Here is a 19028-nt window from a genome sequence, read left to right as displayed (position 1 = left end):
ACAACTTCTGTGTTTAAATGAGGTTTCCTCTCATAGAAATACAATTAAAAAAAAAAAAAGTATCCTCAAAAGATGCACTGTCTGTCTAAAATAAATAATGAATCAAAACGGTTTCAAAGTAAGCAGGAAAAATCCTGTGAAAATGTCCCTATTAAAACTGATGAATGAGCTCGAATGCAGAATATGTTTAAGTGCATTTAGTTTAAAGCAGCTGGAAAAATTTGGCAGGTGTAGAAAATGTGCTGTCGACACACATAAAGGAATAAAATGTAACATTCAGAATATCCTACAGCTTCAGAAATGTTAAAAAGGTACACAGCACACACTAGTGGTCTATTTCAGGAACTGAAGCTTAAAAGACATTCAGACGTTACATAAAGGCAATAATATTTTATTCAAATGATGAACAAGATACAGTATGTATAGAATAATTCATTTTAAAAAGGTCCCATCTTGTTGTCAAAGACCTCTCATGCTATGACAGTACGGTGGTATGTGTTCAGTATGTTGGCATGCATTTTGGGGAAAAAGAGCCCCCAAAGCTCTCGATGAAATAAATTCACACCACTGAATGTTAAATCATGTGAACGACAAAGGTTAATTAATCACTTAGCCTGGCTCTTCTGACGAGAATTGGCAAAGACTACAGATTTAAATATTGTGTGTATATATAAAATATTTATCTTACAGCTATTGTGTACGTAGTCACCCTTCGTTCCGAATCTAAAACCTCCTTCAGTTCAACCTCGTTGGTTCATGGAGGGCAAAATATCGACACCAAAGGGGAAGTACGGTAAGTGTTGGTAAAAACATAAGTAATAATAGTCTCTAGAAATCTACATGTTTAAATTAGGTGACATTTCACAGTATGACACACATTTAGACATTGATGCAGTTCATTTTCGGACTAAATCGTGGGCATTAAAACGATCATTGGCTATCAAAATAATCCTTCAAAAGTACAGTACAATGTTATGGAAATCTAAAACCAGAGTGCCTGTCTTTATCTGCAGCGCTCCACAGTGAAGAGCGCGACTTAATTACATCTTTCTGGATAAAACGTCAACAAATTAGAATCAGACAGCCCTCCACATCCAGCCACTGAGCGTGCACACTGTACGTGACCATCTGCCGGGGTGTACCATTGCACCATACAGAGAAAGACACATCATATGCATAGTACTAGTCTTAAAAAACAGATTTACAGTTCAGAGTGACATGCAAGTAGAAGAAAAAAAAAGTCGCTTTCTCATACATTCAACACTGATGTGCTGAAAGAATTAGTGTGTGGAAGCATCAAAAGTAAGAGTCAATATCTTGTCAATATTCTATGTTAGTGACTTTATCTACACAGACATGTTTGACAAAACAAATGAAGAAGGAACACGAAATGCAAATTTACTGCTTTGGGATAATCTAAAATGAAACACATCAATAAATAAATAATAATAATTTAAAAAAAAAACTTAAGAATTCATTTGAAATATTTGCAGAGTGGCCCTATTGATGAAAAGGATATTTTTTTTTTAAGTTCAACACCTCTACAGATATGTCATGCATAGATTTGTACAAAAAGTCTGCAGCTGCACTATGCTTCCATTTCAAAACGGATCTCCGTATCCAGCTCTAATAGCTCGATAAAGAAGAAACGGTTTAAAGGTTTGTTTTCTAGAAGTTCTATACTTTACAAAATTAGACAGAATTGAAGTAAGAACATTTACAATTTGATATTTTTAACTAAAGTCATGAAAAAAAAACACTTGAACCATTGCAGACAATGGCTGCGAGTCATTTCGCATTTGTCATATGCATTTGGTAGATTACTACCTTCATTATTTAATTGTTGAAGCTCTATGAATTTAAAAATATAGAACAAACACCTAAAAATCATATTATTCACTAAAAAAAAAAAAATTCACCAGGAGCACTAGCTTTGCAAAAAAAAAAAGATGCGTGAAGCGTGATGAATCTGATTGTTCACAAAGCACTACATCGACTGTTTTTAAAGCTTTCTATTGATTGTAGTAAACGGGAGCTGTAATAAAGAGCCATTGATCAGACTACCATACCACAAAAACAAACATTGAGTGACACGGGTATGTCTATGTGCGTGCAAATGTTAATAATAGCTTATATATTGTTTGCATTGGGAAAGTAAACACATGCATTCAATGAAGTAAACATTTTTTCACTCCCTTTTTTTCATTTTGGGGAAAGACTGAACAAATTCTTCTCTTAAATATGTTACAAAACTGGGCTCTGCTAATCCGAAGCAAGCAAGAGTGAACCAGACAATCATTGTCAAGAAACCCGCTCTACTAAAGAGAGTGCCGAGGTTGATGGTGAAGACAAACCGTCCCTCCCCAATAAACCGGCGTCTGCTCCCGTGCCCCCATGTACCTGAAAGAATTGTCAAGTAAAAGACGAGGAGAAAGTGGCTAGACTTCAATAAAACAAGGAAACTGTACAGTAGAAGCCTGAGACAAAGCATGCGAGGACTATAAACGCATGCAGGATAAGAGGAGGAGAGTGGGTTGGGGCAATAAGGACTGAAGACAAGTTCATGGTTCATGAGGTTCCTCTTCTGGAAGGTTCCCATGTGACAGTCTCAAGTTCAATAAATCCCAAACTTTAACAGGAGACAATAAAAGCTTAAAAAAAGGTTGTCAAAGGGCCTTGGAACCTTTATTTTCTCCCTTTTTTTCTGGGTCCACCACACGTGTCCACCTTGCAGGAAATGTACCAGTATAGTCCAACAATAGTATATGCCCAGTATAAAACTGTAAGTAAAGGGGTTGTCGTTGTGTGTGGCTGCAGGCAAGGCAGATGCCAGGCGTGCATAATAAACCCTCTGCATCAGGAAAGAGCCTCATCCTCTCCCACGTAGGGCAGGTCCACACTCCTCATGCCATCACTGCTCTCCTGTTTCCTAAGTAACACACCAGAGACGCAGCATTAGTTGTAAGCACTGCGGCGGGCCCCGCTGTCAATCCTGTATCGCTGAACGGAGGAAAAGAATAAGCTACTGTAGAGCTATGTTTAAGAACTGAAACCAACCATTTAATTGTTACATAACACAAGGCAGTGAGCAATGAAGACATCTCACAGGATGCTGGGCAAGTTTAGATACATTTTTTTTTTATCAAGGAAAGACACAAAGACAACAGATTTATGTGCTTTGGATACGTGGGGAGAGGGTTTCGTGCAGAGGAATGAGTGACAACTTATCAAGATAAATGAATGCTCTGCACTCGTGGACAAAAATGCAATATTTAACTTGTGTTGCATATGTTACAGTATCTGTATTTTTGTGTTTTTAAAGTAAAAGTTTGGTAGAATTGTATGGCTACATTTCACATTGGCACCAATCAAACGGCATCATTAAGTATGACTCACAAACTGTATCAATACCTCTGACAGTGTCTCTGAAACTGGATTGTAGAGTGAATATTTTGTCCGTTATATTGTGCATTATTCCACAGCTCTGGTCACTTTACCTTATGTGAGATAAATTTAACTTAAACTAACTAACTTCAGTGGCTATAAACTAAATCCAGTACATACAGTACAACACCCCTAAAACTAGCACGGGCTAGTTTACAAACTTGACACATGGTCAAATTCTCTTAATTTGACCATTAAAGACACACAGCAGATTATGTATCATGCCAGGGTTCTTAAACGTATACTCTATAACTATCACTTAAACGATACTACAGCAGGCAACACTTGTCCTGAAGTTATTATTTACCTTCTTTGGTCACAATGAATGTAGCAGTATCTCACATTGCCTGCTCTGCCTTTTCTGCAGGGCAGGAGAGGGAGGAGAGAAATAATAACAGGATACTTGATAAACTACCTGTCAGACATTAGGTGTATGTACTATGAATATGTTATTAACAGCATACTGCTACGAGTACTTAGACTCCTAATGTTACTGCAAACGTTTGCCGGACAGAGAGAGTGAGAGAGTTTGGAGGCTGCTGACCTCTTCCAAATTCACATTAAAAATAAATAGATTCACAGTGGGAATTTGTTTTTGGAAAACAACTAGTAAGTGTTCAATAATATCCATTGGTTGATGCTTCTGCAACTGGATTTGACAATGAAAACAAGCAGTTCAACAAAAAAATGGACTGATGAATTTGTGTTTATTTTGCCACCTCCTCTACTCCAATAAAACACTTTGTTTCATTTGTCAAATGACAATTGCTCTGTGTAAGGTTGAAAATATCTGACGCCGTTAAGAGTCAAAGCACGTTAACTTCAATTCAGCATTCCCAAAAGAAATGAGACACAACTTATTGGAATTATGACTCATTAACAATCCTAATTTTTGGTTTTATTGATTTTATTCATTTTGCCAAACTGGCCCCTGGGCAAAGCAAGTTGAGTATGGCTTGGTTTAAGAGTCTGTTGTGTGTTTGAAAAAAAAAATCCTTACGTAAGCGTTTGCCCCGGAGGGCACAAACTGCTGCGGTCCTCTTTACGGGCCCAGTCAAAGGGGTTCCCAAAGGAGCGCTTCCTCAGCATAGTCCTCACCAGGATCTGAAAAAGAAAAGTGAGCAATGATACACAAATCCAAACAGAAACATGAAGAGGAGACGCTTCACTTTCGCTGTACACAGCTTTCACTGGCGGAGTCATGGTAACAGCAACATGAAGGTTTAATGGATTTTACATTTCTACATTCAACAGGTATCTTCATGATTAATGTTGTGTCTGTCCTTTCAGTTAAGTGCTAGTTAGAGAAAAAAAAAAAAACAAAGTGCTTGAAAGACTTCAAGTTCATCTCAAACTTTCGCATCTTTTGCTTCATTTGGCATCAACTATTGTAATTAGAGAAAACAAATTGAAACTACAAGATGAGTCATACATCTGCTCTGAGTGCAGAGATGGCAATTAAGTAGGTGGTAGTGGTGAAGTGACTGTTGTGGGGTGGTGCGATGTGCCTGAAATATATTAAAAATGAAACATAAGTACTTGAAAATATCGTTTATATGTTTATACTTTGGCATGCCTGTGATGTTCATTAACTCACCACTGTAGCTAGGCTGGGGATGTGTTTAACAGAGTTCTCCACCTCCTCCTCGGTCACCTCGATCAGCATACAGCAGTTGTCATCCTCCAGGGGAAGAGGCTCGGCTCCGTGCCTCGTCACCCATGGGTGCACCTGGACACAAACATCAGAGTCAAAGGAGCTCTTTATGTGTTTCATTCTGACAAAGCAAGACTGATTTTAAACAACTGATAGACCTGCAAAGTCCAAAGTAGATCAAGTTAAACTGTGTAGGATTACAAATCAAAGTTTGTGAGTGTTTACCTTAATCTGTGGGATTGATATTCTGGTCTCTGGATTCTTGTCCAACATTTTCAGCAACAAATCTTTAAGATCATCTGATATATCAGCACTGTTGAGACAGAATCAGTCACGGCTACAGATGTTTGTAAAATAAAATATTATGTAAACAAATGAAGTGGCAGCTGGAGTATTTCATGTACTGTATAACTTTAAGAAAAAGCCAAACTGACTGTTCGGGTAACTCCACAGGTTGTGTCTTGATTTTCTGATGAAGACTGAGGATGCGCTCATCCATAAATGGACACTGTGAATAGAGACAGGTTTCAGTGGAGGAGCAGCAGACTGTCAATGCGTAGAAACACACAAAAATAAATAAATAAATCACAGTATTTGTTGTATGTGTTTTTGCCAAAGCACGCACTCACCACTCCAAAGACGAAGCAATAAAGTGTCACTCCCATAGCCCAAACATCCAAAGCCTACAACATAATAAAGATTTTATATTAGGAAATTGTTCTTCTGTGTATCGAAGTACACAAAAAAGAAAGAAAAACATAAAAACTACAGAAGTAAATGGTCTTGCATTTCTGAAAATCATTCCCAGAGGGCAGTAGTGAGTCAACCTTTCCAGAGAAGTTCTTTCTGGTCTCCGAGAGCGCTTCAGGGGCAAGGAAAGCGGGTGTCCCCACTGTGCTGGTCAGGAGGGCGTCAGCCCCCTCAAACTGGTTGCTGACTCCAAAGTCTGCTATCTTGATATGTCCATCTTCTCCCACCAAAAGGTTAGAGGGTTTGACGTCTCGGTGGATGATCCTCTGGTAATGTACTGTTGAAATTAAATTATTAAATTATTACAGCAACAAGATCCCATTTGAGGAGTTCTGCATATGGAAAGAGATGATGACGATTCTCTTTCTGTCGTAAAATGACATTTTCAACATCTGAGTATTGTTAATTGTGAACCAATCAGTTGTTGTGGTTTGATGGAATAAAATAATAATGGACCCATGTGGAGGAATCTCTGGCACTCTGGTAATGCACTTTTGGCATGAAGTTATATTAACATTTCAGGAATTACAGTCATCAACAGAAAGGTACAGAGCATAATAGAAGTGTCTCTGGTGCAGAGCCCTCCCTCGCATTCCCCCAGCACTAGTCTCCTAGACGACACTTTGTGCAAAACCTCTTCTGCTGTGCTGAAATACATTAAGAGTCGAAGTGAGATGATGTGAAATGAGCTTTGTGGGTGTCTAGAGTCAAGAACAGAACACAGACGAAGGACTTGTGTAAATGGCGCGGTCGAAGACGAGGGCAACCCTAGACACAAAAGACCTTCATCTTGATATCACAATTACAGAAGTCTAATTTAGACATTCACAACTCCGTATATAATAGACCATTATCTTTACAGGTTACTACAGGTGAAATATTACTGCATATTAAGATACTTTTGCAACAAGATTGCTTCATTTTAAAGAGGTAATTATCTGTATTAGTAAGAAGTGGGGTCTGTTTCATAATTCTTTCTCTGAGAAGGTACAGATCGAAATGGAAAGTACCAGACAGTACCAGACATAACACAATATATTTTCAGAATCTAGTTTGGAGAACTCAAAAAGGATTGTTTCCTTTTTTTAAACGTAAATCTGAATCATCAGTCACAGCCTGAGTGGAAGGGTAACAGGAAGGATACTCACAATACTCGATTCCCCTGAGCAGATCTTGGAAGTAAAAGCGAGACTGGTCCTCACTGAAAGGTTTATCTGTCGGCACCTCCATCACAGCCCTGAACACATAAACAGGTAAACACACACACACACTCAATTAGCAATCATAACTAATAAGATTGAACTTATTCCAGTGTCACAATCATTACCATACAAGAGACTTCGCTTACCCTTGCTTGACCAGCTCAAAAACTGCAGCAGAAACACAGATGAGGTTAATGATGATGTGATTTTCAGTTACAAGACTCACAAAATAATAATAATGATTTGCTTTATTCATGACTGTATGACTATGTGTGTGTGTATTGTTCTGAGGCCTGACTGTCTGGCCCAACGTACCCATGTACAGATGGTCCTCACTGGGGTCGTCCAAAACCTGGCACCAAATCACAGAAAAATGGAAATTAGTCTAAACACACACACACACGCACACACGCACACACAAATAGATAATCCTTTTGTGTGCAATACATTTTCACTCTGGAATGTTTAATAATTACACATAGATCGTTTCCTGTGATGTCAACATGAATAGATGACACACACATGTCGTGTTACAGTCAATCCAGGAATTGCAACAATTAACGCCAGTTGAATTCGGTGTGACCTTGCAATATTGTCCCATCGCTGCAAATTTTACACAAACTCAACCGTAGTTTCCCCCGTGTAGGAGCCATGCATATGTTTAGATTATGTTTATTATGGTATGTCATGTGGGTTGGACCAGAAACAATCACTGTCTATTATCTAGTCACCTGCCTGTTCAGATGCATGGTGGAGAAATTTCACAGCATTCGTGTCATCCATGTTCACTTTTGCGCACATCAATTTCATTTACTGGATTTAGTTTTTGTCTTTTTTTGTTTGTTCCTTTGTAATTAAATAAATAATTGACAAATTACATTTGGACTGCTTCGTTAGACTCAGCAATCACACCGCTGAATGAATGATTGGGAAACAGATTATGAGACGGGAGAAGAGATCGTCCCGACATTAACGCACACAACTACCAATGTGGTATGTTGTAACTTTGTATTGATTGTTGTTGTTGGTCATTTTTTAAGAATAGGTCGACAGTAGGATACTCGCTTTGAACAGGCCTAATTTGTTTGTTCTGGTGTGTTCTGCATTTGTTCTCTCAATTTTTAAAGATAGATAAAGATATTATGACACACAATTCTGGATTAAATGAGTTGAAGGGGAAATAAAAATATATTTAAAATATATGAAAATAGTCTAAATATGTTTTAAGAGCACTCACCTCTACTAGTTTCACCACATTAGGATGGTCCAACTTTTTCAGAATGGCAATCTCTTGATAGACCCGCTCCAGGGGTCCTTTAAGTTGAGGGGGACCTTCGGGGGCTGCTTTGGCTCCACGAGGGGGAGGTCTCCCTGAGAGAGACAATGTGGGTGGGCATGGGTACAGGTGAGGTGTGGATAGAAGGACAGGATAGGACAAAAGACAGGGTGGGTTTGAGTACTGATATGCAGTGTTAATGTACCACTGGAGTATTATGAGAGACTACTGTGCTCCCTGCTGTGTTAACCATCTGCCCCTGGCTCCAGACTTACGTGGGAAACCTGCCTGCCGCATCAGCCTCCTCTTGGACAACACCTTCATCGCCTACAGGAGAGAACGGGAGATAGATTCGGTTAGGGAAGAGAATAATAGAAATGTGGAGACTGGGTGGGAGAGCCGAGTGGGCGAAAGATTGAGAGAAAAGATGAACAGAAAGGTAGATAAAGTGAGGTGATGCATGACTGACAGTGCACCCACTCACACACCCACAGATGAACATCCCAGCGCCTATAAATGTTTCTCCTCACCTTGAACTAACACTGACCGTCATCAGCACAAAAGATTATAAAAGCTAGACTTCTACACTGGCAGTTCTTGCTGCCAACTCTGGTGGAAAATGAGAGAGATGCAAGCATGAAAGTGATGTACAGAGATCATTCCTTTTCTAAAGAACAGATGAAACGTATGGATAAAAAGAGAATTAAGAAAAACTATGACAAAATGTATTTTTTGTTAACAAGAGGAGACAGGACTAAAATATTATTGGCATGCTTTCAGACAATCAAAATAAATGCACAATATTTTCCACCTATAAGTTGGAGAAACTAATTGGGGACAAAGACAGAGGTATAGTGATGTTTTAAGCTGTCCAGAGCGCTCTCACTCACAGTCCTTCGAATTATTCTGGATGTGTGCGTAACGACTAGACTAGACTAAAAGTATGAAGGATGAACATGATTAAAATGTGACTGAAACTAATAAGCATTTTTGTCTAAAGACTAAATCAAAAATAGATTTATGACACACACGTGCATGTCACTGCTGCAATATGAAAGGATTGGTGTCGGATTGATTCTGTGATGCAGTTTTATTTTTAAATTAAGAGATTAAACATATCAAATTCTTCCTTGTTCTCTGTTTGAACATATACAGTAAACAATATAAAGTTTCAGGCGGAACAAACTAGTATTTCTGCTTCACCACTTGATATGTGACAGCACTGTAACACTTAAAAGTTGTTAATAAAAGATAATAAAAATTTCAAAAACAATTAAACTGGTGATACTGAAAAACAGGAAGATAAAATATGCTTTCAGATCATAAAACTTTACTGGTGTACGCAGCTGTTACTCATGCCACGTAGATGTTAGTCAGAGATCTCCCTGACCAATTCTCCAACGATCATCCTCTCTGACAACTGTCAAGGCATTGTTGAACAAAGTGCACAGTGTGTGACAGCTACATTGTTCGGTGGATATTTTCCCTCCTCGGGGGAAATGGATTTTTTTTCTTTAATAGCCTGAATGCCCTCAGTTATTATGGCAATGATATAATGACGGAGTGCGACATGTGGACTTTGTCACTTGGGAGGAATATTAAAATAATCTCCACGTCATTGTCAATATCACGCAGCTTAATGAAAATTGCAGCAATAATCATGAGCAGCAAACAGAAAAAAAGCTCAAGCTGATGTGTTATTACAGTGCTTGGGGAGGCACAATCAACTGGAGACATTTTCATATGTGGAGCTTTCACGTGGAATCACAGTAGTTAATGTGACAAAAGGGGGTTTGATTATTATGTGTCTTGTCTGTGTGTGTGTGCGTGCGTGTGTGACAAGTGATAAGGAACGAGAGAGAGGTGAGAGAATTGCACAGAGTTTTAATACTTCACATCTGTATCTGTGTGTGTGCGTGAAGAACTCACATAGTATGTGTTGTCATCCTCGTTGTAAGCCAGCTTGACAACGCCATAGGAGCCCTGAGCCCGGAACAAGTGAAAAGAGAATGGAAGCCAATAAAGTGAGACCGAGCAGCTGTCAGTTCCCTCACGTGCAAAGAAATATCACACTCTGTGCAAAGCAAACTAAATAAATAAAAATGCACACGGGAACGAATAGACAAACATACACGCACGAGGGAAGTGTGTGGGCTGACAGTGTACACTGAAAGAGTACCAGCTGCTTCAAAGTGAGAACAGAGAAATTCAAATAATCTCTCTGCTCTCTCTTTCATTTTTTGATTTTAGGCTAATTAAGGAAACTGGATCTGGTTTATGCTATCAAGCTCCCCTGCCCACACACACAGGAAATTCAGGATAGAAACTAGGCCCAATTAGTAGCTTGTGTGCACAAATGCATGCCCAAAAACAAACAGAGAGAGAGAGAGAGAGAGAGGAAGGGAGGAAAGGAAGGAAGGGAGAGAGAGCAGGATCAGTTCCTGCTGGGGGAGCAGATTGGAGAGGCAGCACAGAGGTCGTCCTCCAATCCCAGAGATGATCTGATAACAGGAGTCTCTCCAACAATCCTGAAAGGTTCTAATTGTTTCTGCTGAACACAAAGCCACACACATTAACGTGGAAAAACTCACATGCGTGCAACATACGGTCTTATCAAACCCACAATCTAAAAAAACGTGCGCTCAAACACACACATCCACTCACATGCACTAAGCCTCGCACAACCCTTAGAGAGCGCTATTTATACCAGCCTCTCATCCATCTCCCAACTCTCCCATGGCCTGGTAGTTTACGCAGAGTTTGGGAAATGAGGACAGCCGGGTGAGAGGGATATCAGAGACTGTTACTGCATGTCCTTGATGATGTGCGCTACTTGACAGACATGCAGTAGGCGGAAGGGAGAGGAAAATGAAAAAAAGGCGGTGAAAGGGAGCAATCAGTGAGTTGTCTCTGATGGTACCTTTCCAATTTCGTCTTTCAGCTTGTACTGGTTGAGTTGAACGCAGTCCTTGAAGAGAGAGAGGGAGGCAAGAGGGAAGAGAGGAGGAGAAAATGGGTTCTTTTCAGATGAGATACATCGGATATTTTAGCAGTTAGATACCTCTGCCCATGAATGTTTTTACATTTCCATTAATTTATTTGAACTTGATCAGAGGTGAACATTAATTTGTATTTATTAATGTTCACCTCTGATCAAGTTCAAATCCTATCATCATCACAATCATCCTATCTGCTAATCTTTCTGTCTGAGATTGGAGAGGTGTGTTTCAGCGCTGTCACAGTTTTATAGTACATACTGCGCTCTTTTAAAAAGGTGTACTGTACTCTCATTTGTGTGAGTGTGAATATAAAACAATGAGTGATAAGAACACAGACACTGCTGGAGAACAAACTGAACCCAGCCTGCAGAGAATGATTCATGCAAACAACCAAGGATGCACTATGCGGCTCTTCATTAAAAATACATAACTGGGTGTAATTTATTTGCTCGTTGGCCTCTAAATTAGATTATTAAACCGAGCCAAGAAAGATGGTAAGATGACGTGTGCATAGAACTCAGAGGGACTAAAGTGACCAACAGCATTACATGATACTTAACTTACAGTCACCTGACGAGAAAGTCTCCACCGTGAGATGATATTTCACAATGTTATTAACCTTTATGTGTTTTTTAAAAAAAACAATTGCAATTTGTGATTCTGTGAAAGCAAAAAAACGTCTATCAGACTCTAAATATCACACAGGAGAACCTCTGCAGCCTGCTGCCCTAAGAAAGATTCTACCTACCTACAGTACATGACATTTACAAGTTTCTGCATCTATGTGTTAACAGTGATGACAGCTATTGTCTACATCTACTGAGACTGTGAAACCTTACCTTTGCATCCACAAAGCTCAGTCTTTACCAGTGTGCTGCTGCTTTTAAGACAAATGCACATGTGGTTCCGCTTACTTACACACTCAAGTATCATACTTTGACAACTAACAGCTGTTCAAGAGGAGCCTGGCTCTGTGTGAACATTAGTTAGTTTGTTTAATCATGTGTAATACTTTATACAGTGCACAGTGCTTGAGGAAATCCGCTGCTCAGATGGTACAAAGACTTTGAATTATATAATCACAATTATGATTATTATACTGGCTTTTACCTCATATTGGCTTGTTTACTTTTTAATTTGATCAATGATACAAACAAAACTGACTACATTAATATTATGGTAAACTACTGGTATCAATACAGCAGTTATAGCATTATTTTGTGTTAGCCAGTATTGATTGTTTTCGCAGACAGGCTGGGACACATGTTAAGCAACTTAGTGGGAGCTGTGCTCGCCTCAAGGCTTGACCATACCTGGAGATCTGTGATGGAAACACTGTGGGACTCCACAGTGGGCCGGCGGGGCAAGCGCGGAGAGGAGTGGGGTGATGTGATGGGTGAGTACGGCAGTGACGGGTAAATATAGCGCCCGTTGAGTCCCGGAGAGCTGCAGGGCGATGCTGACGTTTGTGAGCGCTCCTGCAGTGATAGTTTCCTGTCTGACAGGTTTAATCTTCCCCTTTGCTCTTGGCTTTCAGGTAGCAGAGCCTCTTGCCGGCCAACTGTGTGGGACAGCAGGTCGCAGGAAGGAGTCCGGAAAGGTGCCACAGAGGAAGCTGGCTCGGGCGTCTCAGAACTGTCCATTTCTTCTACCTGAGATACGATACATTTAAAATCAGATTTATTTTCCTTACTGCATAGGTATGATGATCAATATACAGTATTTGTCTGATTATATAAACTTTATACGCAGTTTACATACATGAATATAGAAAAACAGCAAAACCTGCACAATATAACACAACAGATTTTTTTGTCTTTTTGAGGTTTGGAAAAATAAAACTATGGCCCTGTATCATCATGTGTCCTTTAATTCCGTAGAAACCCAAATCCATCTGATATCTCTGGTACATACTGTATAGCGTTACATGGGTGTGTTTCATCTTACCTCCTCTTCCTCCCCAGCCTCTCCGGGTGGTCTACTGGGCTCGTACTCTGTGACCACGATGAGGGACTCCATGGGGTCAGGGGAGGGTGTCTCGGAGTGGGTGTTCAAAGGTGGTACGGGACAGCTGCACAGGAGATCCGGCAGGGGTTGCGAGGGCTGCGCTGGGGGTGCATGACTGCCGCAGGAGGCCGGCAGCTCAGCAGAGGGCCAGGGGCTTACGTGACAAGGAAACATGCTGCCTCTTCACAAAGACTGACAACCACTGCTCCATCAGACGGGAACCTCTGGGGGAATTGGCGCCTAAGACACAACAGACAGTTGCTGAATAAGAAATGACATGTTGAGAACAAACGCTGGCCTTTCGAACATCGACTGCTGTAGTAGGAGATGGAACTCAAAGTACTGGGACAGAACAACCTGAAGAAGTGAACATTCTGATTTATCTGGACAGCGTCCTCCTGAAATGCTACAACTGAATTTGAAATGAGTACTACTCTCAAGTAATTCTAGTAATAACAGTAATATATAAGATTACAACATTTTTCCTCATCCAACAGCTACCTCTCTCTCTCTCTCTCTCTCTCTCTGTCGGCTGTATCCTTCTTTTCTGACAAGGACAGCCATCAGTGCAGAAAGCACAGTGTATTATCCTCTGTTTGAAGTAACACTGTGTAAGATATTTGGTCATTTTGTGACTTGGCATCCCCAGTTTCAGAGCGTAACACCACTGTTGTAAATATGGACAGTGGTATGTGTGTGTTTGTTATGATTACATTACATAATAATAAAAAATAAAAAAACTAGCAAGTTGCTCACAGCCAAAACTCAAGCAGTTGCAACAACACAAGACATAGCAGCCCGCTAATATCACTTACTGTCTGTCTTTCAGCCTTTTATTTTACCAAGCTCTCGCCATCGACTAAAAGTCAGTCCCAGATTTACAAAAAAAAAAAATGAATGGATGGATGGACTTCTCGTTAGTTACACAGTGCAAGAACAAACATACGGGTTGCAATGTGGTAATGACAAAGCACAAACTTCTGCTTTCAAGCCGGCCCAACACTTCTCCTCTGGACCCTAACACATCCAATCTCCTCATGCCATCCTGCACCCAACAACCTGACTTCCCTCATTCAGGTCCATGAGCCTCCTCGTTAATGCAATCTGCCAACGAATAACAACTCATCCTAAAATCAAGCCTAACTCTTACCTTGTGTGGTTCCTAACCCACAGAATCTCTTTCTGTCTTGAGGATCTACTATCTGAGACAGCAGCTACTCACAAGTCTTCTGTCAGACGTTCTCCCGCCTTCCTTCTGTATCTCTCCGTCAAAAAAAAGTGCTATGCACTCATGCGTAACGTCATGCACCTGAGTGTTGTAGCACTTCTGTTTGATCTACTGCGGCTTGGATTGTACTTCATTTGTACGTGTGAGCCTACCAAATTAATAGCTATAGTGGTAAATGCACAGGAACAGCATGTATCTTCATTAGCTTGATGGGAAATGCAAGATAACGAATCTACACATGCTGTCTACGGTGTCTGCAATCATCTACAAATATGAATTGATGGCACACGGCTTCCACGCTGCACAGCTGCAGTTTCCTTTTAGTTCCTATTTATTTACTGACGGAGCATACGACTCTTATTTGGCATGTTCGGGCTGTTAACATTAGCACACAATCAACAGGAGAGGAGGTGATTTATAACCCTGCTCTGTGACCAAGACATCCGGCTTTAGTATCAGTGTTTAAATTCAATACATAAAACAACTTTGCGACAAAAACAGACAGTGCTAATGTATGTATGCTTGCTATATCAGCGCTCAATGAATTCATCTGTTTCATAAGCCTGCAGGAACCGAATTAAAGCAACTGTGAAGTGGGAGTCACGATAAACAAAAAAGCAGACGGTAACCGTATCTTTTACGGCTAAGAATTACTAAAGGGGTGGCATAAATCCTGTGACAAAGTATGACAACATGTACGCAACTAACATTTAATTACCTTTGCAGACAGCTGGAGCACAGTGTTTGACGGGCCAGTGTGAACCAAGTTGTGGGTGTAATGAAAAGGTGTTGGGGGGGAGAACAATCAGAGATGTTGTTCGCTAGCCCTGAAACATAAGTGGATACAGCTCTTTGCATATGAAACATCCATGCAGTCTGGACTTTTTCCCCACACATTCTGTTAAGTGCTAATTAATGCATGCAAACACGTCTAGTATCACAAACTTCCAGCTCAGATTTGATGCGTCTATAAAAGCAGCGGCTCAGTCTGCTTTTGATGTCAAGCTCTACACGCATGCTTAATTATTATCCGTGCGGCATTGAACCGAAAACCTTTTTTACATAATTTCAAGAGGGCCATTTCCATCTTCAAGTCCACTCAGCGTATTATCTGCTCATTATCTGCGAAAGGAATGACAAGAGAGGAGGAGAGGAGGGTGGAAAAGAAGAGAGAGAGGAAGAGATCCTTGATTTCAGTCATGCTTCTGACAGGATTGTGGCACTTGTCAGTGTGTGGGAGCTGAGTAAATCTCACGGATACAGGAAAACAAGGGAAAGCCACGAGAAAAACAAGACAGTGGGCGCTCCAGCCAAGTTCAGAATTAAGAGCATGTGTGGGAAGAGACACCCACTCCAGGTGGCCCTTTCTACCTCGATTGCCAGCCTATATATAGTGATGTAAACTCACAAAAGGAAAGAAAGAAAGAAAGAAAGAAACATCACACGTTTACACGGAGACTCACATCGAGAAGAACTGTTTCATGAGCGGTGACTTACTTCCTCTTCTTGACGCTCTCACAGAACAAACTCCCTTGACATTATCAGGGGATTTTTTTTTCCCCTCACAATAGCCAGTGTGTGAAGGGAGCCCAATGGACAGCCACTTTGGCTTGTATAAGCTGAACATTTAGTTTCATTTCTGTAAGAATATCTATCGGGCCTACTATCAAATGCTCTCACATTTATGTAAACAACAGAAAACATTGCTATTTGAGCGCAAAGATCGAGTGACGTCTGACTGAAAATGTTTAAACATCGTCTGCGGCTTTGCGGATCGATCGTTTTTGCTGTATAGAACATTGCGAGTACTCTATATACTGAACGATTAGCAACGTCCAAATCGAGGAGTAGTGATGCTCATCTCTTCCTCAGAGTCTTGTCTGACATATCAGGCCTGCGTGACCTCTAGGTCTGCCTTACTATTCTTGGAAGAGAGACACACTCTTGTGGACTTTGCTGTAAAACGATCCTAGTTTCATTCTAGCTGAAAAAAGAAGTTCTTGAAATCCAGCTTGACTTTTGACAGTCAGTGTCACCAAAGTAAGACAATGTGTCCTCATAAGTGGAGAGTACAGAAAGGATAGAGACGTGACCCCGGATAAAACTCGCAATGCACCAGCTACTGTACTGACTTTTTTTTTTTTATATCCAGAGGAGAGAGGCGACTTACCATGCTTGACCTACTTTGGTCTGAGATAAATGGAAATGTGTACGTTAAGGCCAGTTTCTATTCACAGGAAGAGGTTTTTATGCAGTTTCTTTATGTGTGATGGTGAAAAAGTCTTCGCTTCTAGCAAGACACATGTCGTCAAATGTCACTGTCTCTGCCCAACGTCAGTCAAACAGTGGTTCATTTCATCTGTGGTGGTTTAGTGTTTGCAATCATTGTCTGGCAGGATTAGCAGCAGACTGATAAATCAACAAAAAGGCAGCCGAGTTGGTTTCTGTTGACGTTTCTGTGTCAACAGAACTATTAGGGAGCTACTATTTACCTTGGAGCTCGGAAAACTACTTTGGCATAACTTGACACCATTAACTCACTCACTCAGGACAGAAGCTGACAGTACATCCAAGCTTTCAGCTCGTGTAGAGACGTGAAATATCAAATTCCTCCTCGCTTCCAAGTAGGCTAAGCTGCATTTAAAAAAAAAAAGAAAAGTCTCTGACCTTGGTGGGCTGAAGCAGCGCGACACCCAATGTCCGTATAGCTCCCAGACAAAGGTTGTATATCATGGATAAGTGAACTGCTGGCTAAAACTTCCCCAATCCCTGATGATCACAACAACTAGACGAGGGACAAGCGGTTAGATTTCCACCTGGTGAAAACACCAACAGATGCTGCCCCAGCTCCAGATGCCATACTGCGCCTCTTATCGTAACAAAAGTCACATGACCTGACCTTCACTATCCGGCCAAGAGGGGAGGGGAGGGAGAGAGGACTTATCAGAGCTCGCAGGGGGGTCCATGCCATGTACAGCATTAATAACAACACAGGCACGGCCTCACACAGCCGAACACAGGTCCATCTGGAGTAGTAGGATGGAGGAGGTGGAGGAGGTGGAGGAACCCCGGCTTCATTAAAAGATCAACAGGGGCAAACCCTGTCAGTGATCCGCGTGGAGCCGTGAAAGAGATGAGCTCCTGTAAACGGAGGGATGAGCTTAACTGTAGTGTCATCACACAATCGCAGCTGGAAATTGCTGTGGGGAATATATGAGATATTTAATTGGCAGGCAAGATATTTAACTAACCATCCATAATGGGGAGTTTGGGCTTCAATTATCAGCTACACAAAAACACAGAAAATCTAAAGACCTAAAAAGATGTTTCTCTGTTTCTTGATTATGATAAATGTTCATAGATTTTAATATGTAAGAATAATATCCAACATCCACAGAATAAAAAGGGGAAATATAGCAACTACAGGACTTGCAGTCTATTTGATCACCAGCAAACACAGGGGATGGTGAATTTAAAGCAGGTTACCAAGTCTGTCATCATATGATAAACCACACCACTGCCTCTTTATAATGTGAGCACACATTTCAATCACTTATGGATTTAACAACGTCAAAATATGGAGAAAACAACCCACAACCAGAGCAAGACTACTCCTCCACGCCACATCGTTAAGCTTCCCTCCTGCAGGAACAGCTAAACTCTGATTAAACATCACATTAGTGAGTTAAAACCTCTTTTGTTATTGATCAAGTTTCACAGGAAAACGTCGTCCAACGTCTAACGGCTCAGCTAACGTTAGCAGCTGTCAGATACAGATGTTGTCGGGCAGGAGTCAAGGATGCTAACAACACTGCGACAACACAACAAACCGCAGATACTACAAAAAGACAAAAAACACAAATGAAAACCTTACCTTAACGTGTTACTCGAGTGAGAATAGTGAGAGGGGGGTGTTTCTTTTTCCTTTCAGCTGAAGAAGCGTCTGTACTACGGCAGCTAAAGCTAGCGGTTTGAGAAACAGGAGAGACCGATGCTGTGACGGACCAATCCGGCTAAAACACACAGGTCCCGTGCTTCACATCGGAGGAAGCGTCTTAGAAAAGGAGCAGCAGGAGTAGTTTCAGCGATGAAAAGCCTGCATGTGTTGTGGAGGAGGAGGAGGAGGAGGAGGAGGTTACTTCTTGTTCTCCTTTCTCAAAATAAAACACTTCATGCTCCTCGGGGGATTTCTCATACAGCCACTTTGTAGCAGGTTAGCGCCCCCATGTGGTGAGTCGGAGAGTTGCACCCCCAGATTAAAAAGCTCAGTAGAATAGAATAGAATAGAATAGAATGCCTTTATTGTCATTATACAAGTATAATGAGATTACAAGCTACCCCATAGTGTGCACACATAAATAAACAAGTAGAGATATGTACAATAAAACTACTATAACAACTACTACTATACTACTATATCTATATACTACTATAGCAAAAACTACTAAGTACAAGAATTAACATAGAC

General features: G+C 40.8%; 1 protein-coding gene across 8 annotated transcripts; it reads right to left on the bottom strand.

The window, feature by feature from the left end:
- Positions 1-375: 375 nt before the first annotated feature.
- Positions 376-18767, bottom strand: camkk2 (calcium/calmodulin-dependent protein kinase kinase 2). Of its 8 annotated transcripts, none has more exons than XM_010750530.3 (18): positions 18435-18767; positions 13273-13572; positions 12639-12977; positions 11247-11294; positions 10256-10309; positions 8602-8653; positions 8288-8421; positions 7366-7402; positions 7197-7218; positions 6997-7085; positions 5926-6125; positions 5728-5781; positions 5533-5606; positions 5324-5411; positions 5042-5173; positions 4445-4548; positions 3752-3805; positions 376-2929 (listed from the first exon to the last, which is right to left on the bottom strand). In XM_010750530.3, the coding sequence occupies exons 2-18, from the start codon at positions 13504-13506 to the stop codon at positions 2857-2859; spliced, it is 1788 nt and encodes a 595-aa protein (XP_010748832.1). In that variant the 5' UTR covers positions 13507-13572; positions 18435-18767; the 3' UTR covers positions 376-2856. The 8 variants fall into 8 exon arrangements, with proteins under 8 accessions (XP_010748832.1, XP_019127991.1, XP_010748833.1 ...); XM_019272446.2 differs by lacking the exon at positions 18435-18767 and adding an exon at positions 15623-15643; XM_010750531.3 differs by lacking the exon at positions 18435-18767 and adding an exon at positions 15279-15299.
- Positions 18768-19028: the final 261 nt, after the last annotated feature.

This window comes from Larimichthys crocea, chromosome IX (genome assembly GCF_000972845.2).
Source record: "Larimichthys crocea isolate SSNF chromosome IX, L_crocea_2.0, whole genome shotgun sequence".
Classification (NCBI taxonomy): Eukaryota; Metazoa; Chordata; class Actinopteri; family Sciaenidae; genus Larimichthys; species Larimichthys crocea.
The sequence above is the reverse complement of the archived record's forward strand: the minus strand, read 5'-3'. Positions and strand labels throughout refer to the sequence as shown.

Excerpts from the sequence above, each read along its gene's own strand:
- camkk2 (XM_010750530.3), bottom strand. The coding sequence starts at position 13,506 with ATGTTTCCTTGTCACGTAAGCCCCTGGCCCTCTGCTGAGCTGCCGGCC. Across the intron at positions 8,654-10,255 it reads AGGATGACAACACATACTAT|GCGATGAAGGTGTTGTCCAA; the intron begins GTGAGTTCTTCA and ends TCTCTCCTGTAG. Across the intron at positions 8,422-8,601 it reads GCGGCAGGCAGGTTTCCCAC|GGAGACCTCCCCCTCGTGGA; the intron begins GTAAGTCTGGAG and ends TGTCTCTCTCAG.